At 40.5% G+C, this 24425-nt stretch overlaps 1 protein-coding gene across 3 annotated transcripts in view; it reads right to left on the bottom strand.

Annotated features, from left to right (window-relative positions):
• Nucleotides 1-24425, bottom strand: part of kiaa0930 — a 103298-nt gene that overhangs the window by 15025 nt on the left and 63848 nt on the right. The window contains exons 3-8 of one of the 3 annotated variants that reach the window (XM_060839450.1): nt 21794-21898; nt 8994-9071; nt 8051-8152; nt 6474-6614; nt 4249-4443; nt 1923-1955 (exon numbers count right to left, since the gene is read on the bottom strand). In XM_060839450.1, coding sequence (XP_060695433.1) covers nt 1923-1955; nt 4249-4443; nt 6474-6614; nt 8051-8152; nt 8994-9071; nt 21794-21898 — 654 coding nt within the window. The remainder of the gene's footprint in view (nt 1-1922; nt 1956-4248; nt 4444-6473; nt 6615-8050; nt 8153-8993; nt 9072-21793; nt 21899-24425) is intronic. The other 2 variants (XM_060839451.1, XM_060839452.1) reach the window with 2 other exon arrangements.

Genomic DNA, 24425 nt, shown 5'->3' with positions numbered 1-24425 from the left:
ATCTGTATCGCCAGTAAACTGCACAATGCCCTAGTAACTTCATTTAGATCCACTTCATCATTCCAGAACTGGCTTTCAATAAAATTAAAATACGTTTCTCTTTAAAATACAACAAATACAATATTCAGGATTTAAAATAAAATATCTAGAAAGAGGAAGTGATTGAGCTGAGTTAATACTCACTGCATGGATCACTATAGAGCAAGTGATTTACTTCAGCTCAGGAGAAATCAGATTCAAAATATCTTGTGTGGAGAACTGGATTCCACATTACACACAATGGATCTCAATAGAATCCAAAGCAAACTAAAAGAGAATTACTCTGGCTCCACACAGCTGATAAAACCCAGGCAACCAACTGATTCTGCCTCTGCATTAACTGCAAACAAACCCCAGCCTTGTATATTTAATAAAGAGAGAGGGGCTTGTCAGATCTTTGCATTCAGCTCAGTTACACTGCAGTCTTAATCACAGCTGTCAAAGCACAGTTCATTACAATGCAGTACAGAACTCCAGCCTTGCAGCAAAAAATAATGACTTTATATATCTTGATATTTCAACAGCGGTGCAAGGGAGAGAACCAGAGTGAAAGGGATCGGGTGGGTGGGAATCAAGGGGAGGGGGGTCTCTGTGCGAGAAGGAGAAGGCAGGTTGACAGGGCGTCTGAGACTACAACACACAGTGAAGGTGGTCAGGAGAAAAAGTCAGTGAGAAGGGAAGGGAGGTGGAATGAGGAAAAAAAAGTACAATCATTACATTGATTAATTAATTAAAGAATCTTTGCTCATTTTAGAGAATAAATGGATAATACCTTCAAGCAGTCATTAATAATATCAATGCATAGCACAAAATAATTTAAATAAAATGGGTTCAAATCCAGACCAAGACGGAGGATAGAAATTTACTTTCTCTGCCCTCTCGCTTGGAAGTATATTTGAGCAGCCCTCAACCAGCATGTAAAAGAGCCCCTGCATAGAACTCACCATCCTTCAGGAACGGAACATTAAAAAGCCAATTTAATTATTTTATATTTATATAAAATGTTTATTGGATTGCACAAATAATGATCACAGCCAGAGAAATTACTCCCCCAGACGAAGCAAGGCACCTAAATAGCTGAGGAACTGAGTTTTGAGTGTTCATCATATTCATCCGATTTTGTCGATTAGTGCGATCTTATTTGTTGGTTTTTCATGCTCAAATTAAGCCAGATTTTGTTTCAAGGCCACAGTGGTTTAGTTATTGATTATGATACATTATTAAACATGGATACAAGTAATTTTTTCCGATTCAACTGCAACGCATTCACAAAGCATTTGTTTTACATAACATGACATTCCTGATGGTAAGAACAATTTATTTAGAAAAACAAAATGAAAGCCTTCCATCTTCACTGAAGTGGCCAATTTGTGTTTCAGAAGTAGATTAATTGTATTCGCTGGTTCCATGTTGGGCTGAACTAAGAAAATGTTGTTCTGTCAACAGCACAATAAATTGAACAACGCTCAGGCCAGGATGAAAGGGAGGGAAGTAAAAATCAGCAACAGCATATGGACAGAACCCGTGTTGGGTGGCAGGTGGCATGCAACATGCAGCTCTACACAAACAAAACAGATTGACATCTTTGGCCTGCGCACCTTGGGTCAGCTATTACCAGCAGCAGGATCTCAACATCACCTGGTAGCTTTTACATTATTGGGAGCTGTACACAAGTTTTTAAAACAACATTTACACATCAATCCTATTCATCTACACATGCGACATTCCAGTTACAAGTCACTTTCTTTTCCCATTGGGTGAAAAAAAAAAGGCAAAATTACTATCAAGCAATGTTTACAAGCCAAACTGTTCCTTAATATCTAAAGGGAGGCACACAACACAGCACAGACTACTGACGGAGGGAGTGGGGAAGGTTAACGTACCCAAAATGCACTGCAGGATGGAGAAGCATCCCCCTGGTGGTGAGAAATTGCAATGTTACAAGTTGGATGTTGTCACAATATGGTAGAACATGCTTCAGAACAGTTGCCAAGAGGCTCTTTGGCAAAGTGTGGGCATTTAATTTTAACAGGACACATTCCAATGACATAACTAAAAAGGAGAATAAAATCTGGTGTCCTTGGGAAACATTCCCACATCTTCATTAATAATTTATATTTCATAAGGGTCCATCTTCCTTCCCATATTTCACATTTCATCTTTCACAAGTTAAAATTAATGTTGCCAGCAAGCACCAACTTTCATCTGTAAATGGTCATTCAGGGTTTGGGACCCTATATGGCACTCCATGACACTTGACAGTAAAGAACTCTAGAGCTGAACTAATCCTTCTTTCAACGTGGCTCCCCTTGCTAGCCAGAAATCTGTGCTGGAAATCAGTCTGGTCACAAGGTCAATAGTAGCATTCCTGGAAACAGTAATACTGCAACTGAGTTACAACTACGCTTTAGACATAGCATTGTCACAAATTTTAAGTTGCAACTTGAAGTATAAATACTTGCGGAGTTGTTAATGGAACAGTGAATGTCCAGACATGTCAAGAATGGGCACAACTCGCTGTTTGTAACTGGATGAAGTAGCAAATGCAGCTACCCCATTCTAGTGGCAATGCAAACCACGCAACTAAGCCAGTTATGGTAAATCAGCTGGAGGTACCAAAGAATACCATGGGAAATGACACTTTTTTTCAAGGTTCACTGCTTCCTTTCAGGAACTCCCTATCTCTATTCAGTACCACCTTAATAGAAAGGGCAGAACAGGATCCCATGTACAAAATCCTGATGGGGCAGATGTGAACATGTATCCTTTTGTGGCAGACTCTAGAGCAAGGGGTCACTGTTCAAGGGGTTGCTCATTTAAGTCAGTGATGAGAAGCAATTCTCTTTCAGAGGATCCTGAACATTTCAAACTCTTCCTCAAAAGGCAGTGGAAGCAGAGTTTGCATAAAGTCAGAGGTAGATGGATTCCTGATAAATCAAGGGAGTCAAAGGTGATCAGAAGGTGGCAGGAATCTGGAGTAATCAGATCAACTGTTATCTACTCTGAAAAGCCCACTTCTCCTCATTCATATGAATGTCATATTCTGCCACTGGGTGGCAATACGGCAGTTCCCACATGAGTTGGGAAATCTAACCTAGCCATTTACCACGATCCTTCCATGCATGGGCATTAATATCCATTAGCTTTAATGACAATAGGGTGAGACAGTGTCTAGGATGGGCAGCATGTTTTACACTAATGTCAGAAGGCAGACATCAACTCTATCAAAGAAAGAAATGGAAATATGACATTTACATTTCATGAGACCGCGATTTGGTCTATCATGCCTGTGCCAGCCCAAGACGATTTATCCAGCTTAATCTCCCTTCTCAAATCTCAGCCCTTAGTCCTGTGCAAATCACATTCAAGTTTAGGTTTTAAAAGTAATGGGACGCGAGTTTCTGCCTTTGCCACCCTTTTGGACAGCAAGTTTCAAAATCACTCTGGGTGAAAGAGTTACTCTTCAATTTCCATCTAACCCTCTGCCTCTTGGTTACTCATCTCTCTCAGAATAGAAAGAGAGTGAATACAATGAACCTATCTAGACTCCTAAATTTTATATAGCTCCATTAAGTCTCCTACTGGCCATCCTTCCTTCAAGACAGTGGCCAAAACCAATCAAGCTTTTCTCAATAAAATTCTCCCTTCCAGCAGTCACTGAAGCAAGCATTCTCTATATCCTCTCTAGAGTGAGTAACAATCCAAGCCAGGTCTGAATGCACTAGTGTTTTCTACAGTTCCAGCATAATTCCCCTACTGTTTGTGTTATTGGTTGAAGTTTTAAAAAAAAATGAAAGTGGCCTGCATACCTTTTTAAATTATATCACCTTGTCCTGCTACATTATGGATCTGAGAACTGCCTTTCAAAGTTCTGTAGGTCATCTATTCTGCTCACGTTCCATCACTATATCTTCCTTTGTTTTATTTGATTTCCCAAATGCCTTACTTCATATTTGAGGACTGAATTCCAATAGCCATTTTTCTGCCTATCTGATATCATTCGGTGGGCCAAGGCTTCCTTTCTCACTAGCCTCAGTGGCTAACCGTGCTGGGGGTCATGAAATTGCTAATGAGCTGGCAGGACCATGGTAACACCAACATAAATAATAAACCCAACAGCTCTAGACTGCATAAATGCTAAATAATGCCAGAACCAAGGGAGACATTTCATCCACAATATAGTCATCCTTCAACAGTTCCCACTCTTACCTGTTCATGCAAAGGGGAGTCTGGATCAGAGCCCTCCTCTGTCCCATAGGGTGACGTGTCACCCGTTGCAACACGACTCACAGCCATCTCAGCGTGCCCCTTCCCCTGTGGGCCCTTCATCCGGACAAATTCCATGTTGTTGTATTTATAGAAGCCAAACGACATTTTCTGGGCCATCTTAGCAGCAACGCTCACCTGAAAGAAAAAGCACACTGCTTTATTCATCAACGCTCTTTAAGTCCCTGTCATAGTTGCTAGCTCTCCAGTTATTTTCTTTCTTGCACGAATTCAAGTAGTTCCAGTGCACTACCCTACTACCTCAGCTCTAGCTCTTTTCCTACTTTCCATTGAGGCATCAAGGAGTAGCACGCTGGCTAGCACTGCTGCATCACAGTACCAGGGTCCCAGGCTCAATTCCACCCTGGGTCAATTGTCTGGGTGAAGTTTGTTCATTCCCCAAGCGTGCGCGTGTGGGTTTCCTTTGGGTGCTCCGGTTTCCTCCCACAGTCCAGAGATGTGCAAGTCAGGTGGGCTAACTGTGCTAAATGCAAAGTTATGGGGAGAAGGTGGGGGTGCTGGGTCTGTTCGTAGAGTCAGTGCAGACCCCATGGGCCGAATGGCCTCTTTCTGCACTGTAGAGCTTCTATGATTTTAATGTTCCAGCTTCTCTTCTATGATTCTATGATCATTGGATAAAAACTGGATCTAGGAACCAGGACGGACTTGCCCATCTCTTTCATTGTTCAGCGGTCAGTTGTACTGCTACCATTGCTGTCTTAGCCAGTATTAGCTCATACAGACGAGTGCGTCCAAACTGGAACTATAATGGCAAACAGCTCTCAGTTTTTGGATTTATACATCGAGGAAAAGGCACCAGATGTTACCATTTCCTTTTGTTAAACAAGCCAATTTAGAGATGACAAGAAGTGGCAGAGAAGTGAAGTGAAACAAAAAAAAGTTATCACATTTTTAGTTAGCACAGGTTAGCTTGCCAGTCTCTCTCAAACTTGGATGGATGCTGCTACGACTTAGATTAAACAGTGAAGCACTATTCTACAACACCTAAAATAAAATTCTATGCATTTGCACATGACATTGGTCTTCAGTTGATAACTTTAAAACAAAAAATTAACAATATTTACTAAGAGCAGAGGAAAAACATTTACTTCTTAATCAAAATTATTCAAAGAGCCGAATGATGTAATTGCTAGTTTATACACATTTAAACAGAGCAGCTGGGTGAGCTACAGACTGGCATTTTCAATGTATCTGGGAGCTGGTTACTTATCTCACATTAAAAAACAAAACTGCTGTCCTTGTTAAAGGTAGCTTTTCATTCGCTTTAGAGAGGAAACAGCTTCTCTGTACAGAATCTCTTAAATCTCTTGATTAGGTCAGAACGATGGCTTGGTTCCCATTCCAGCCGAGTTGAAAAGTGTGGTGCTGGAAAAGCATGGTGCTGGAAAAGCGCAACAGGCAGCGTTCGAGGAACTGGAGAATCGACATTTCGGATATAAGCCCTTCATCAGGAATGAAGAAGGTAAATTTAGAACTTGCCTACTCATTCAGCCCCCAACAGTGGAAAGTAATAATAAACCGCCACTGACAACAACAAAAATACTTCCAAGAAAAGCCCAGAATGAAGCATCAAAAGACAAAAGGAGTGAAGGGCCTACCTTCAGGCCTAATTTTGAATGAATGAATGAATGAATGAATGAATGAATGAATGAATGAATGAATTTTGTGTTTAAAAAGAAATCAATTTCTATCTTGAGCATACTCAACGACTGAATAACTATAGCCCTCATGAATATAGATTCCCAAAAGGTTCTCAATCCTTTGGATGAAGGAACGTTACCTACCTCAATCAGAGCCACCTCCTACTGTGAAACGGTGACCAAGGGAAGCAAGCTTTCAAACTCTAAGAATTTTAATTTTAATTAAATGGTCTCTCAACCTTCTGAACTGTAGGCAATGTTAGTCTAGTCTATCCAATCTCATAACATAGGCACACCTTTTCAAACCAGGGATCGACCTCTTGAAACTTTGCAATTCCCCTTGGCCACTGGATATCCAGTGAATATATATGAAGAAACCCTAAACTGTACACAGCGCTCCATGTGTGAAGTCAGCAAGACCCATATAATAATTTTCATAAAAGATTTCAGCTGCAAGACTACAAGACCATTCAAGGTTTGTACATTGCAGAAGGGTAGTTCACTTACCCGGTTATCATAGACCTTTTTGAGTGCTTCATATCTTATGGATCCCTGGAATATTACTCCTTGAAATGTGTTGTTTTTATCACTGGCGACAAGTTCAACACAGACCATTTCGCCCTCACCCACAGACATGTCACTGAATACCTGTGATTGCACATAGAAAGGAGTTAGGTTACACAGCAACAACCATACAGACAGAATCACTGGTTCAGACATGTATGACAACTGAATACAAATGACAAACTGGACCTCAATATTATTGATTACACAATGCTGTTTAAATCACTCATCCACAAAGAACGTGAAAAACCCGTTTTGATTGTTCAACATGATGCACAACAAAATACACTGCAGTTCATTAACGCTGAGCTGATGTCAAACTTTTTAGCTACAACTATAAGAACAAAGCTTCAACAGGGTAAGGAAACATATGCAACCAAAATAAACTGCTGGAATATGTACACAATTTGAGGTCGACGATCTAGCCAAAATACATTTTTTTTGGGGCCGAGGAAGTTGTTCTTTCGAGAGTATTTGAGTTATTGAAGCTAAAAGTTTGTAAAATATGGCAACTGAGATCACTTGCATCCTCCCAAAATGACAAGCATCAGCTCCTACTCTGAACAAATCAGTCTGCAGTGATAAACGAAAACAGAAATTACTGGAAAAGCTCAGCAGTTCTGGCAGCATCTGTGGGGGGTGGGGAGTGGGGAGGGCGAAGGATCAGAGTTAATGTTTCAGGTTGAGTGACCCTTCCTCAGCCCACCAATGGGTGCAACAGTTAAAACTGCTATAGGCTGGAATTAGAAGGCAGCAGAGGGCCTTTGGAGGACATTACACACATCGGGAGGAATTCAAAAACAATAATGTTCAAATGAAAACAGAAAATGCTGGAAATATTTGACAGAAGCTGCCAAACCTGTTGGGAGGGAAACAGAGTTAACACAGTTCCAGTCACGTCCTTGCATCAGGAACTTTGACGAATGAGTAACTAACTTAGTTCCTCCACAGATGCTGCCAGACAAGCTGGGTATTTCCAGCATTTTCTGTCTTTTATTTCAAACTTCCAGCAATCTCAGTACTTCGCATTTTCATAATTGTGAGAATTTTGAAATCAAGGCACTGCTTAATCAGGAACCATTTCAGGTCACAGTGTGAAGGGCAAATGGGGAGATTCCGATTCCTTCAAGTTACAGTAGGTTAAGTTTGGGACTTTTTATGTTGACTATTCCAACAAAGGTGTCTTTATTAATATCTTTGTTAATGGATGCCAGCTCCCTGAGGGGAATACCTGACCATTGGTTTAATGGTACGCATGCACGCAACATAAACCAGTACACTCCAAACATTAACATTTTGCTGCAGGTGGAAAATAGTTATTGAAGGAGGAAGTATTGACTTGGAGCCTGAATTTTTACAACTATAGTTTCAAGAATTTGCCCATTTGGATCACGAGGTCAGAGGCAAACATCATTGCTAATAAAAATTCAATTGCTGGACATAATAACAATGTCCCAAACCCATTTAAAATGTGCAGATTTCCTCTCCAGGCCTTCCAGAGAATAATAGAAAAAGATTACCTCTTCAAAACTGTCAATCATGAAGAAGATATTTGGATAACTGATTTTGGATTCCTCTCCTTTACTATCCATTGGATGCTTACTTGGGGAAGCGAATACTTGCTGTTTCAAAAAGCAAAAGCAGCAGAAAAATTATTTTGATTTCAACAGGTAAAAGCACTGCACCTCCAATACAATTTAAATATTACCATGGCTAAGGACAATTCAGAAAACAAAAACCTTCACTCTTTCACAGAAACTGAACCATTGCTGATATTCACGGTAATACTTTGAAGGTAATGAGTATTGAGCAGAACCTAGTGTTGACACTGCTCAACACAGCTGGTAACTAACCCATTGAAAATCCTCTTGTACAATCATCACCAACTTGGCCATTCAGCTTACAGCAGCAATTATGGCTTTTGTTTCCCAGTACACTGGTTGAATTGATTATTTGATTAGTAGCAAGGAGGCTAGATAGGGAAATAATAGATTCAAACTTGCCTGGAAAGCATTTATGATGGATTAAAAGAAGGCCAAATTTGAGATATGTATATGCACAAGTCCAAGCAAAAGTAATACTATGCGATGGTGTTCACTTTAAATTTACTGAATCCCTGTGGGCACATTATCAGTACAGAATTGCCCTGCTTACCAAACTAGCTCCGTTTTAACTGACTGAAAACTGGTTGAAGCAAAATCAAACCATCTAAAAAAAAAGTGTTGCCTCTGACCAAACTAGGAGAAAATGAGGACCGCAGATGGAGATCAGAGTCGAGTGTGTGGTGCTGGAAAAGCACAGCCAGTCAGGCAGCGTCCGAGGAGGAGAATCGGTGCTTTGGGCATAAGCCCTTCATTAGGGATCAGCCTCATTGATGCTGCCTGACCTGCTGTGCTTTTCCAGCACCACACTCTCAACTTATATGACCATACGTTGCTATGAAATATGGAGTTGGGGACTCACCTGTGACTTTTTCTTGTGAATGTGAATGTCTCCTCCATCTGACCGTGTGCACACTGCACATGTTACTACATATTCCAGCTACAGAGAAAAACACAGGTTTTACAACAATTTTGCAGCTGTTAAGAATTACATGTGAATCAAACAGCACCAAAAGGCCATTCAACGTTGCGATGCAACATACTGAAGATGCATTCTGCTTTCACCAGATATCCACATCTGTGTATTTCATAGCCATTAATGCTGGATTTAAGTGAGGAGTAGGATGGCTAATATGTTCCTATACTCTAGCTCACTGAGCTTGGTTGCAACCACTCCATTGATGACCTGACTAACAAGATCTAATTTCGTTCAGACTAACATTAAACTTTATATTTGAGAGACCAGCTGACTTGACAAGAGAACCAGCATCTTGCAGGTGCTCCTGGGGATTGCAAGCATAGTCGATGATTTACTATAGTTTTTTTTAAAAAATGTTATTACAGTCATTATTAGTTTACTAATATAGTAGTTTTATTCATTTTGTTTCATTAACATACAAAAAAAACCATCGCAGTGATTTCTTAAACTGAGTTTTAAAATGTGCTATATAGGGTCAACAGTGACTGGCTGAGACCAAAAGAGAAAATGCTGGAAAATCTCAGCAGGTCTGGCAGCATCTGTAAGGAGAGAAAAGAGCTGACATTTCGAGTCTAACTGATCCTTTGTCAAAGCTTGGCTGGCTGAGGTTTTTTTATTCTAAGTACAGAATTTTTTTTTTTAAAAAAGTGTGTTTTAGAAGACTTTTTTTTAAAACATTACAAAGGATTATTTTTGAAAAATCAAAGTTTCCTTTAAAATAAGGAGTTGTCTTTTCGTTCTGGAGAGTCCTACACATGGGGTTGGCTCTGGAGAAGATTAGTTTTCCTTAAAGAAATTTATTGAAGAGCCATTTTTTATTCAGTACACACACACACCCAATCTAGTCCCATCTGCCAGCACCCAGCCCATATCCCTCCAAACCCTTTGTAAAGAGGTTGCCCCTTAGGTCTCTTTTATATCTTTCCCCTCTCACCATAAACCTATGCCCTCTAGCTCTGGAAAAGACTGTCTATTTACCCTATCCATGCCCCTCATAATTTTGTAAACCTTTATAAGGTCACTCCTCAACCTCCGACACTCCAGGGAAAACAGCCCCAACCTGTTCAGCCTCTCCCCACAGCTCAAATCCTCCACCCCGGCAACATTCTTATAAGTCTTTTCTGAACCCTTTCAAGTTTCACATCTTTCCCATAGGAAGACGACCAGAATTGCACACAATATTCCAACAGTAGCCTGACCAACGTCCTGTACAGCTGCAACATGACCCCCCAACTCCTGTACTCAATACTCTGACCAATAAAGGAAAGCATACCAAAAGACTTCTTCACTACCCTATCTACCTGCGACTCCACCTTCAAGGAGCTACGAACTTGCACTCTTTGTTCAGCAACACTCCCTCGGACCTTACTATTAAGTGTATAAGTCCTACTAAGATTTGCTTTCCCAAAATGTAGCACCTCGCATTTATCAGAATTAAACTCCATCTGCCACTTCTCAGCCCATTAGCCCATCTGGTCAAGATCCTGTTGCAATCGGAGTCATTGACAATTCCTTTTTTGTAGGCTTATTATTAAGGGTACATATGAAATACAGGGTGAAATGGCTAATAGATTTAGAAAAGTTATTACACTTCAGGATCAGCCATATAGATGGGTGATTGTCAGGAAAGGTAAGAAGGCAGTTCAAAAGTCTCCGATGGCTATTCCTATGGCAAATAGATATTCTGTTCTTGGAACTGTAGGAGATAGTCTCTCTGAGGAAAATAGAAGGGGCACTCAGTTATTGAACACTTGGAATGATTCTTACGTGAACTAACATTTGACAAGATTTAATAGAATTACTAGTACTACACGGTACTCTCCTGTCAGGGACATAGACTGCTGCTTGTGGCAGTGAGCTTGAACTTAGGATGGTTTGTTGCTTTCTTGGTGCTAGGATTAAGGGCATCTTTAAACATTTCAAGCATATTATTTAAGGGGAGAGTGAGAAGCCAGTAATTATTGTACACATTGTTTGAAATGACATTTTTCAAGGAAAAAGATTAAAGCAATACAGAGTGAATTTAAGAAGTTAGGTAGGTGATTTAAAAAAAAACTTTAAAGTAGTAATTTCTGATTTTCTCCCAATGCCAAACTCAAATGAGGGAAGGAACAAAAAGGTTAAAAGGCAATAAATCAATGATGAAGAGCTGGTGCATTCAGGGATTCAGGTGTTTGGACAATTGGAATGTCTTTTGGGATAGAAAAGACCTGTGCAAAAAACGATGGGCCTAACCTAAACTGGAAAGGGACCAATCTTAGCAGGGAGAGTTGCTCATTCTATTAAGGGAGACTTTATACTGATAGTGAAGGTGAGTGGAGGAATTCTAAATAGCAGCGTAAATGGAAGGATTGATGGGGAAGGTTCTGAATGAGAGGACAGCACGTCAATTAAAAAAGAAAGAGTCAGTCAGAGTATGTAGCAATTTCAAAGAACTAAAGTACATTTATTTCAATGCAAAAGGGCTTCCATGCAAGGCTAATGAACTCAAGGCATGTTTAAGAACATGGAATTGGGACATCATAGCTTTTACAGAAACTTGGCTGAGTGATCAAGACCGGCAACTCTGTTCTGGGTTTTAGATGCTATAGGAAGGATAGTAAAGGAAGGAGATGGCATTTTGGTTAAGGAATACAGTACTGTTGTAATTGGGGGAAGATATTTCTGAAAATCATCCAGTGAAAAAAATATGGGTAGAAATTACAAATAAGGAAAGAAAGATCACTGTTTGAGGGGAGCCTATAATACAATCAAACAGTCAGAGGGAAATTGAGAAACAAATATGAAGGGAGATCTCAGACATAATGAAAGATAATAAGGTATAATAATGGGGGATTTTAATTTTCCAAACATTGACTGGGGTTACCATAGTGTTAAAAAGTTTGGATGATGAAGTATTTGTCAAAGTTGGTCAAGAAAATTTTCTTTATCAATATGTGGATGCTCCTACTAGGGAAGGAGCAAGATTAGATTTTCTTTGGGGAATAAAGCAGGGCAGGTCACAAAGCTAGTCCCTTTTCTCTAAGAGCTATTCCTTGGCTCAAAGATATTTTGTCCTTGATTTTTTTCCAGAGGGGTAATAAACCAGGCCGGGCTCTGATCAGTCTAGTTTGGTACAGAGATGGAAAGGATTTTGAGAGGCCGTTTGTTTATTTGTAAACAGTTGAGACTTCAGGCCAAAGTGGTCATGATTATAGGTGATCTGTATCATGAAAGGGGGTGGTCAGCTGAGCTGAGCAATTTAGTTCAGTCTTGAGCTGGTGAGGAGTTCAACCAGGAGCTGTCTGGATACACTCTCTCTCTCTCACTCTTTCTGCCCTTCAACTTCAACGTGTAAGCACGTGTTCCATTTATACTGGGTTTTAAAGTGCGTTTGCTTATTGGGACTGTTGTATATGTTCAGACAGCATAATTAAGTCTAGTTTGGATAGACAGAGTTCTGTAGGGGTTCCTTATTCTGTTCATTGTGTAATTTTGTGAATAAATTTTCTGTCTGTTTTAAATTTGGTAGTCAACCTCGCTAACCTAATCTGGGTAATTTTCACTGTACACGTACTGAAAAAATTGCAAAGTTATAATCCGGGATGGCTGCTTAAGATTGCTTTGAGTGGTCTGGCCTAGTCCATAACACAGGTGACTGAAGCAAAAGTGGGGGCACATTGAGTCTAGTGCTTAGACTTCTATTACTTTGAAAATGATCATGGAAAAGAATAAGCCTTCCACAAAAGTTAAAGATTTTAATTGGAATAAGGCAAATTTTTAAAATGGTGTGATTGCAGTGAACTGTTCACTGGTAAAAGAGCATCTGACAAGTGAAAGGTCTTTAAGAATGTGATGATGACAGTACAGAGGCATTTTGTTCCTGTCAGAATGAAGGGTAAGGCTGGTAAGATTAATGAAAAATAGATAAATAAAGATATGAGGTTCTAGTCAAAATAAGAGAATTTTAGCTTAGATATAGACAACTTGGTTCAATTGAATCTCTTTATATTGATTAAGAGTGTAGGGGCATTCTTGAGAGAGAAATCAGGAAGGCAAAGAAGTGAGATAGGATTGGCAGATAAGATTAAGGTTAGTCCAAAAGAGATTCTACAAATATATTAAGAGCAAGAGATTAACTAGAGAGAGGGTAGGTCAAATGATCAAAACCTGTGTGTGAACCTCATGAGATGGGAGAGATGCTAAATGAATATTTCAAGTTGGTTTTATCATGGAGCAAGAAATGGAGTCTAGAGATTGCAGGTAAATAATCTTTGTTTTAAAAATAGTTCACACTGCAGAAGAGGAAGTTTGGAAGGTCCTAGAGACTATAAAAGGTGAATAAATCTGCAGGACCTGAGCTAATGTAGGTGGGAGGTTAGGGAGGAAATTGAGAGACCCCTTGCAGAAGTATTTGCATCATCTATAACTTCAGGTGAGGTGTCTGATGACTGAAGTGTGGTGAATGCTGTACTTTTACTTAAGAAACATTGTAAGGAGAAACTGGCAAACTATAGACCTGAGAGTCTGACTTCGGTTTTGTGTAAATTGTTGGAAGGGATTACAAAAATATAGGATTTATGGACATTTAGCGGGGTAAAAACTGATTAAAGGATAGTCAGCATAGTTGTGTGAGGGGAAAATTGTGACCCACAAACTAGATTGAGTTTCTTGAGGAAGTTACCAAAAAGATAGATCGAGGAGGGCAGAGCAGTAAACATCGTTTATTTGGACTTCAGCAAAGCCTTTGACAAGGTTCCGCATGATAGTAAAGTTAGGTCATATAGGATTCAGGGGGAGCTTGCCTATTGGATGCATAATTGGCTCAATGGCAGGAGAGAGAGAGAGAGAGAGAGAACAATGGTGGAGGGCTACTTTTCAGACTAGAGACCTGTCACCAGGGATCGGTTCTGGGTCCTCTTTGGTTTGTCATTTATATAAATGATTTGGATGAGAACAAAAGAGTCATGGTAAGTAAGTTTGCAGACAACACCAAAATTGGTGATACTGTAGACAGTGAAAAGGGTTTCTAAGATTACAAAGGAATCTTGATCAAATGGGTCAATGGGCTAAAAACTGGCTAATGGAGTTCAATCTGGATAAATGTGAGGTATTGCATTTTGGTACAACAAACAAGGGTAGGACTTATACAATTAATGCTAGAGCCTTGGGCAGTGTTATAGAACAGAGGAATCTAGGGGTCTAGGTATATAATTCTTTAAAGTTTGTGTCACATATAAACAGGGTGGTTAAAAAGGCATTTGGCACGCTTGCCTTCATTGTTCAGTCTTTTTGAGTAGGAGTTGTGAAGTCATGTTGAAGTTACACAGGATATTGGGGAGCAGTCTTCTGGAATAATGTGTCCAGTTCTGGTCATCCAGTTACAGGAGGGATATTAAGCTGGAGAAGCTTCAGAAGAGATTTAGCAGGATGTTGCTGGGTATGGAAGGTTTGAGTTAAAGAAAGGGTGGATAGGTTGGGACTTCTTTTCACTGGAGCTTAGGAGGTTGAGGGGCAACCGGACAGAAGTTTATAAAACAATGAGAGGTCGAGACAAAGTTAATGGTAGTTGTCTTTTCCCTGGGATGGGGGATTTCAAGACTAGGGGCACATTTTTAAAGTGAGAGGAGAGAGATTTAAAAAAGGCATAAGAGGCAAATTTCTTGCACAGAGGCTGGTTCGCATATGAAATGAACTTCCTGAGGAAGTGGTGGATATAGGTACAGTTACAATGTTTAAAATACATTTGGATAGATACATGAATAAGAAAGTTTTGTAAGGATATGGACCAGGAGCAGGCAGGTAGGACTAGGTTAGTTTGGGGGTTATGTTCAGCATGGACTGGTTCGTTCGACAGGTCTGTTTCTGTGCTCTTATGACTCTACGATGAGCAGTACCACAGCAGTAAGTAAACTTACCAGAATCATTCCTACTATTCTCTTAACTGACCTAAATAAATTGTAAAGATCTATTTGCAGATGTTCTGATTGATAGGAGGCTGAGGGAAAGAGATTGGCTTAACTGAAGTATTATTGGAGATTCAGCAGCAGTTCCCGAATTCACAGTGTGCACAGAAGTCAAGCAATTGGTAATAGTAACAGAAGAGTATAGACTCTTTCAGATCGGAGCAGGGTTTAGTCATATTACAGAGGTGGTGGTGCTGGATGTCTTGAAACAGGTAAAAGGTGGATAAATCCCCAGGACCTGATCAGGTGTACCCGAGAATTATGTGGGAAGCTAGAGACGTGATTGCTGGGCCTCTTGCTGAGATATTTGTATTATCGAGTCACAGGTGAGCTGCCAGAAGACTGGAGGTTGGCTAACGTGGTGCCACTGTTTAAGAAGGGTGGAAAGGACAAGCCAGGGAACAATAGATCAGTCAGTGTTGGACACGTTATTGGAGGCAATACTGAGGGACAGGATGTACATGTATTTGGAAAGGCAAGGACTGATCAGGGATAGTCAACATGGCTTTGTGTGTGGAAAATCATGTCTCACAAACTTGATTGAGTTTTTTGAAGAAGTAACAAAGAGGGTTGATGAGGGCAGAGCGGTAGATGTGATCTATATGGACTTCGGTAAGGCGTTCAACAAGGTTTCCCATGGGAGACTGGTGAGCAAAGTTAGATCTCACGGAATACAGGGAGATCTGGCCATTTGGATACAGAACTGTCTCAAAGGTAGAAGACAGAGGTTGGTGGTGGAGGGTTGTTTTTCAGACTGGAGGCCTGTGACCAGTGGAGTGCCACAAGGATCGGTGCTGTGTCCTCTACTTTTTGTCATTTACATAAATGATTTAGATGCGAGCATAAGAGGTACAGTTCGTAAGTTTGCAGATGACACCAAAATTGGAGGTGTAGTGGACAGTGAAGAGGGTTATCTCAGATTACAACAGGATCTTGACCAGATGGGCCAATGGGCTGAGAAGTGGCAGATGGAGTTTAATTCAGATAAATGCAAGGTGCTGCATTTTGGGAAAGCAAATCTTAGCAGGACTTATACACTTAATGGTAAGGTCGTAGAGAGTGTTGCTGAACAAAGAGACCTTGGAGTGCAGGTTCATAGCTCCTTGAAAGTGGAGTCGCAGGTAGATAGGATAGTGAAGGCGGCATTTGGTATGCTTTCCTTTATTGGTCAGAGTATTGAGTACAGGAGTTGAGAGGTCATGTTGCAGCTGTACAGGGCATTGGTTAGGCCACTGTTGGAAAGGTGTTGTGAAACTTGAAAAGGGTTCAGAAAAGATTACAAGGATATTGCCAGGGTTGGAGGATTTGAGCTAAAGGGAGAGGCTGAACAGGTTGGGGCTGTTTTCCCTGCAGCGTCGGAGATTGAGGGGTAACCTTATAGAGGTTTACAAAGTTATGAGGGGCATGAACAGGATAAATAGATAAAGTCTTTTCCCTGGGGTGGGGGAGTCCAGAACTAGAGGGCATAGGTTTAGGGGGAGAAGGGAAAGATATAAAAAGACCTAAGGGGCAACGTTTTCACGCAGAGGGTGATATGTGTACCTGCCAGAGGATGTGGAGGAGGCTGGTACAATTGCAGAATTTAAAAGGCATTTGGATGGGTATATGAATAGGAAGGGTATGCAGGGATATGGGCTGGCTGCTGGCAGGTGGGACTAGATTGGGTTGAGATATCTGGTCGGTATGGACGGGTTGGACCGAAGGGTCTGTTTCCATGCTGTACATCTCTATGACTCTAGTGTATTCAACTCTAATATTAATAATTCTGCCAAAGTCAGGCTATCACTGTGAGAGGGGGAAATAATTAAATAAAACATTACAAATAAATCAAAAGGTGTTGCAAAAGAAACTAATCAAATTAAAATAAACCAATTCACCAGATTTCAAAGAAAGTGAAGACAAATTCACTAAGTATATTCCTCCCAGTAATTTTAATAAGCTGCAATTTTGTAAATTTCAGCCACATCCCAGAACTGTATTTCCCCCTACACCAGTATCTGCTTTCTTTCTATTTCATTTTATGCATTCACAAGATGTGGGTGTTCTCTCGCTAAAAGCCAGCAATTAGGTCCCATCTGCAAGTGCCCTTGAAAAGGGAGCTGCCTTCTGGAATACCTCAGCCCTCGAGGTGTAGGTGTGAACAGAGTGACGTTAGGGAGGCAGCTCCAAGATTTGAACCGGCAATAGTGAACAACCAGTGATGTAATTCCAAGGCAGAGCAGTGTACATTGGAGGGGACATGCAGATAATGTGATTTGTTTCCCTCATTTACAGGATATGGGAGATGCTGGTTGGGCCTGTCCCATTGAGAGGATGCTGGTGAACTGCTTTCTTGGCTGTTGCAGTCAATTTGCTGCAGATAGATCCACAGCACATTAGGGAGAGAACTCAACGAGTTTGACTCAGGGACAATGAAGGAACAGCAATGGATTTCCAAGTCAGGATAGTGAATGGCTTGGAGTGGAACTTCAAGGTGTTCCAATGTGTCTGCTATCCTTGTCCATCTGGATGAAGTGCTCATGGGTTGGAAGGTACTGTCTAAGGAGCCTTGAAGAATTTCTGGAGTGCCTATTGTACATAGTACACGCTACTACTACTGACCATTGGTGGAAGGAGTGGATGCTTGTGGATGTGGTGCCAGTCAAATAGGCTGCTTGATCCTGGGATGGTGCAAGATTCTTGGGTATTATTGGAGCTGCACCCCTGGCAAGTGGGAAGTATTCCATCACATTCCTGACTTGTCAGGAAAATGGCCGACAGACTTTGGGGAGCCAGGATGTTGGTTATTCACTGCATGATTCAGAGCATGTGACTTGCTTTTGTAGCCACTTTATTTATATGGCTAGTCCAGCTCAACTTCTGGTCAATGGCAAATCCCCAGGATATTGGCAGTGGGAGATTCAATGATGATGTTATCAAACATCAAGGGATGATGGTTAGATTCACTCTTGTTGATGATGATCATTGCCAGGCATTTGTATGGCATGAATGTGACTGGTCAATCTATTTTTGGATAGGGTCAAGGTCTTGCAGTCTGTCTAAATGCAGCTTCAGTTTCTTAGGAGTTGCAAATGGTGCTGAAAGTTGTTCAATCATCAGTGAACATCCCCACTTCTGACCTTTATAATGGAGGGGAGGTGATTATTGAAGCAGCTGAAAGTGGTTCGACTGAGGACATGACCCTGAGGAATTCCCGCAGAGGTACGCTGTTCTCATAAGGAGGAAGAAGCTGTAGGTTTAGAAGATGCTGTTGAAGGATTCTTGGAGTTCCTAAGTGCTGCCATTGTTTATTGTTGGTGATAGGATACTCTGTTGTCCTGGATGATGTTGAGCTTCAGAAGCGTTGTTAGAGATGCAATGTGGTAAAACTGTGAAGCCATCCCTAATAGTATACAAATTCACATATAGGCCAGACTGCAGAGAGGGTCTGTAAACATCACTACACATCTAGTAGGAGAAACAAATGTGAGTTTTGCACTTCAACTTTAGCATAACTTGATAGATTGCACAAATCTAATTTCACAGTTTCTCACTGGTTACATTCCTAACCTGTGAACTGGTGATCAAACCTCATGCCTGTTGAGTTACCCTACATGAGCCAAAGTTCCCCGTCACTAACGTGTATCTGAATGATTATAAGTCCACCCATAAAAAAAAATCTACTGTTGGTTCATTTGCCACTTTTCAGGTTTCCTAACTAATACTCAATCTCTAGATGATGATAATGGCAGAGATACTCATCACCACACAAACCACAAGATCCTGTTAACCCCATAGGATTAAAATAAAATGTATTTTAATCAAGACTTTGTTTAAAAAGCATAAATGTAGAGCAGTGATACAAAAGTAGAGGCAAGCCTCTCATCCCAAGAAAAACTGGGAAAAACTGGGACTGCTCTGCTCAAAACAAAAAGGTTAAGGAGAGCTTTAATTCAAATTTTCAAATAGTGAAGGATTGAGAGAATAAATAAGGGAAGCCATTTCACTGGTAGGAGGATCAATAGTCAGAATATGACAATTAACAGAAGGCCAAAGTATGATAATAAGAACTTGTTTTTTTTTAATACAAAATTATAATCGGTAAAGTACTGTTTGAAAGGGTGCTAGCAAAAGATTCAATTATAGCTGTTGAAAGGAAATTGGATATACTCGACAGGCAAGTATTTACAGGGCTGTGGGAATGAGCTATGGGATTAATTGGAAAAGTCTTCCAAAAAGTTACATAAGCCTATTTGGACACTTCCTTTGCAGAAAAGCAGCCTTGTAATCTATTGTTAAAAGATTGAGACATACAAGATTATGAAAGGATTGGACACTCTGGCGGCAGGAAACATGTTTCCGCTGATGGGTGAGTGCCGAACCAGAGGACACAGCTTAAAAATACGGGGTAGACCATTTAGGACAGAGATGAGGAGAAACCTCTTCACCCAGAGAGTGGTGGGTGTGTGGAATGCTCTACCCCAGAGGGCAGTGGAGGCCCAGTCTCTGGATTCATTTAAGAAAGAGTTGGATAGAGCTCTCAAAGATAGTGGAATCAAGGGTTATGGAGATAAGGCAGGAAGTGGATACTGATTAGGAATGATCAGCTTTGATTACATTGAATGGCGGTGCAGGCTCGAAGGGCTGAATGGCCTAATCCTGCATCGATTGGCTATTGTCTATAAGAGATAAATGGTATTAGCAACTATACATGCATAGTGTTGCAAAGTTAAGGTAACAGCAGATGCACAGTTAAACATGGGAATTCAAGAATCGCACTGCTTTGGTGTTAGCTTGGTAAGGGTGGTATCTTTGACTGCCTTGCGACTGCTGTCCCTGCACACAAACTAAACCAGTCCCAGAATGTTGCACAGCCATTTCAATGTCATAAGTGTTAATTATTGTCAAATGACTTTTTTGGCACTGCAATTAACAGGTACAAGTGTTGAGCCTCAGATTGTAATTGTTATTGGAGATTTAAAACTGCAACAAAACAATGTTTCTTTTCCACTATCCTTTTTCTCTACCCGATTTAGTATTGATTTGACAGATTTCACAAACCTTCCTTCTGCATGTTTAGGAACACAGACTATTGCATGTCCTGCTCACTCAGGTTTTTGCTCACTAGCTTCCCCCTCCTCCAGTGGTTTATAGCCAATAAATCCGATTCATAACTAAAAACTGAATTGTCACTAGAGGGTGCTGTAGCTCTGATGCAATTAGGGTAATAGAAAAACTGCTAACGATTTGGGAAATTTATTCCAACTACAGGAAACTCAAAGCAGCAAGGAAGAATTTGGGTGCAGTGATTACATTTACAGTATGGTTGACTCAGGTCATATGGAATGGAAAGGTGCTTATTTCATGCTAAATATCTTCCTTCTCACAATTTGGTAAATAAAACATCTACTCAAGGAGTAGAAAATGAAGCATCGAGTTGTTGCAATAGACAGATTAAGTCAAACAAGTCTTCATTTAAAATTTCCCATATGCGCAGGTACAGCAGGAGTGACCAGGAAAGGAAAAACTGAAACTTGCCTCATCACATCCTCAAGATATCCCAATGTGCTGGACGAGAATTAGTTACTTTTAAAGTTGTTGTTCAATATGCAAGTTCCAAGTGTGACAAATCCTGGTTAACTTTCCCCTTCCTAGACTCCAAGTTTAGAAACACCCCAACTCCCCAATGGTCTGCATCACATGGTTGACAATTTAGTTACGGTTTGTCAGTCAAGATTAGAGGCAGAAAACAGTCATGAATGAGGATTCTGGGTAATCCAAGGTGGAGGACAGGGAAATTTCTGGCTGTAACAGCTGCTCCTTTTTTGGAGGTATTATAGGTGATTTCCTCGAATTCCAGGAGCAACAATTACTTTGAGGAAAAAAAAAGTGGGGGCAGATGTTCTCAGGTAAAAGGGACGGCTGGAAAATGGGAAGCCATCAGGAATGAGATAACGAGAATCCAGAGAAAGTATATTCCTGGTAGGGTGAAAGGAAAGGCTGGTAGGTATAGGGAATGCTGGATGACTAAAGAAATTGAGGGTTTGGTTAAGTAATAAAGGAAGCATATGTCAGGTATAGACAGGATAGATCGAGTGAATCCCTAGAGGAGTATAAAGGAAGTAGAGGGAAATTACTTAAGAGGGAAATTAGGAGGGCAAAAAACAGATATGAGATAGCTTTGGCAAATAGAATTAAGGAGAATCCAAAAAGAGTTTTTACAAATACATGAAGGACAAAAGGGTAACTAGGGAGAGAATAGGGCCCCTCAAAAGATCAGCAAGGCGGTTTTCGTGTGGAGCCGCAGAAAATGTGTGGGGGGGGGGGGGGGGGGGGAGAAGCGGGGGTTACTACACGAGTATTTTTCATCAGTATTTACTGTGGAAAAGGATATGGAAGATATAGAATGTAGGGAAATAGATAGTGACACCTTCCAAAATGTCCATATTACAGAGGAGGAAGTGCTGGATGTCTTGACATGGGTAAAGGTGGATAAATCTCCAGGGTTGGGATATCTAGTTGGCATGGATGGGTTGGACCGAAGGGTCTATTTCCATGCTGTACACCTCTATGGCTCTAAGTGCATTTAAGAGATATTTTAATCAATTGACAGTTGTAGAGTAGTAAAGATAAGAATATACAACCAGTCAGACCATTGAAATATGTAACATCTTGGTGGTCATGAGTCTGAAACAAAATCGGGTTATAGCACCTCAAGACAGAGCATGACCATTCAGGAAGTATCCAGTCTCAATGTACCTTTTGTAAAACCAGGTTCAGGTAGACGCTCTCCTCCCAGTCAATGTCTGGATCACCAAGACCAGGCAGCTTCTTGGAATCTCGGCGGTAAACTTCAACTTCAACCTGACAACACAACAGGAGAAGGCAAAACCAAAACACAGTCATTTAATATTCCCAGATGGAATCATCCTGATGAGTCAAGTTACTGATTTGTGGTAATTTAGAGAATCATTTTTTTTTTGTACATGGCATTCTAGGTTTTCTACTGATGTTTCCAAATAGATGGAAGATACAGAAAATTGTCAGTGGTTGCAAAAGATGGAGCAGTGGGAATACAGATGTGGGATAGATGTGGCATATTGTGAAATAAAACACTAACTATAGGGAAAGTATACTCAGCTTACGATCGTAAAATTAAAGTGAGAGAGACTATTAAAGGTAGCCATAGAGGCAAAACATTTAGTTTTCTTCGAGCTGCATGGAAAGCAAGAGCAATGATAATATTAAACTTGTACAACAGTCCATGAGAATTTATATATAATAACTGTGGAATGACTGAAGAGACTGTCCAGGTTGTTAGGGGCGTCAAATACAGCTATACAGCGTTCCTTCTATCAAGTTAATGTTCCTTCTATTCCACTTGGTCTAAGAGAATGAAGGCTTGATAAAAGGAGAATTGAGTTATTACAAAGAAATAATTAATGATGTGTTGTTCCATCAATTGGCAGGCTGATAGCAAGACAGGTTGAGAAAAGAAAGCAGTGATGTTTTTAACTTTTTATTTCGACTATTTTAACTAAAAGCAAAACTATATAGTTTCACCATGAAAATTTGGTCCAGATATACTTAGGCTCCAACAATTCAAGGTCTGGATTATAATGTATTTTTCTCACATGGACATAGATTAGAACCCTCAGAGTCATGTTTTATCATCACACACAAGGTATGGAGTTGTTCGAATCACCTTTTGAACCAATTTTTCTCTAATGACAGGACAAAAGTATTATATTCTTTGTATACATTGGTGATTTTGATACACACAGACCACTTATGAATGTGGCAAAAAATCAAGTCCCAAGGTTATTTGGAAAACGTAGACATTAGTGGGCTTTCCTTTCCCAAACAGGGAAGAAAAGCAAGTTAACCTTGACTGTGTAGTATTCCCTACGCAGGTTCAGTCAGTTCTGTATTATCTTGCCTCATTGCTCAGTGACTTTGGAACTTACTCTATTTACACTAAAAATAATACTGCTTGTTTACCACAGATACTTCATTGTGATGAGGACATTTTAATACTAATCATACACAAAAAACTTCAGTCAGGATGTAACTTGATCTTTGGTTAGTACACAAATTATTCTAAATAATTTTTATTGCATTTTTTTTTTAAAAGGAACTGTCAGGGTGCTCAGATAAGGGTAGTGCAGTAGTCAACATGCACTTCAAGTACGGCTTTTGACAAGGTCTCCCATAGCTGACTAGTTAGGAAGCTAAGAGCCCATGGGATCCAGGGCAATTTGGCAAATTGTATCCAACATTGGCTTTGTGGCAGGAAACCGAGGGTAATGGTGGGAGGGAGTTTTTCTGACTGGAAGCCCGTCTCCAATGGCTATTTGTTGTGTACATTAATACGTACATCTATACATGAATGTAGAGGGTATGATCAGCAAGTTCACTGCTGACAGGTGTGTGAAACAGCAAGGAGGGAAGAATTAGACATCAAGATAGTATAGATGGCATGGTCAGATGAGAGGGGTGATGCTTTTGGAAGGACACATTCAATGATTGGACCATAGGAAGTGCACAGGGTCAAAGGGACTTAGACATGCAGGCCCATGGACCCTTGAAGGCAGCAGGACTGAGTGTTAGTGTTAAAAAATGGCATACATGATGAAGAAAGGGAACTAAGAACAAAAATAGAATGATGATAAAACTGTGTTATGTTGTTTGGGCCACAGCTGGAGTACTGTGTGCAGTCTAGGAAGGATATGATTGCACTAAGGGGATGTAGAAAAAAATTCACCAGGATGTTGCCGGAGCTGGAGCAATTCAGCAATGAAGGGAGACTCGATAGGCTGAGGTTATTTCCTTTTGAATAGAGAAGGCTGGGAAAGGGTAGGAATGGGGGAAGTGGGGAAATCTGATTGAGATGGACAAAAGTTCTGAGGGGCATAGACAGGACAGGTAAGGATAACTGTTTCCACTTAGTAGCAGGGTCAATAACCAGGGGGCATAGTTTAAAATGTTGAGGAGCAAGTTCAGAGGTTTTAAAAAGGCAACAGTATTTCACTCCAGAGTTGTGGGTATCTGAAACTCACCACCTAAAAGAACCTGAAGCACTATGGCATACAGGGATCAGACTCAAATGCTGGTAAACAAGATTAAAATGGATGTTTAATGATTGGTGTGAACACATTGGGTCAAATCAGCCTGGTTCAGGGAAAAAACAAATCATGAGTTGAAGCTTCTGCCTCCATGTATGGAGGTCCCCCCCTCCCCCTCCCCTTAGTATATAGCAAGATGCTGAGACAACAAAGCATCAAAATAAATCTGCAAAATTTACATTTTCACATCTATCTACAGTCATAGGTCTAATAACTCTCTAGAAATACCTCACTGCATGGTTTGGCAAAATAATCCATGCAACGCA

Source organism: Hemiscyllium ocellatum, chromosome 19, assembly GCF_020745735.1.
Source record: "Hemiscyllium ocellatum isolate sHemOce1 chromosome 19, sHemOce1.pat.X.cur, whole genome shotgun sequence".
NCBI lineage: Eukaryota > Metazoa > Chordata > Chondrichthyes > Orectolobiformes > Hemiscylliidae > Hemiscyllium > Hemiscyllium ocellatum.
This window is presented reverse-complemented; position numbering and strand designations above follow the sequence as displayed.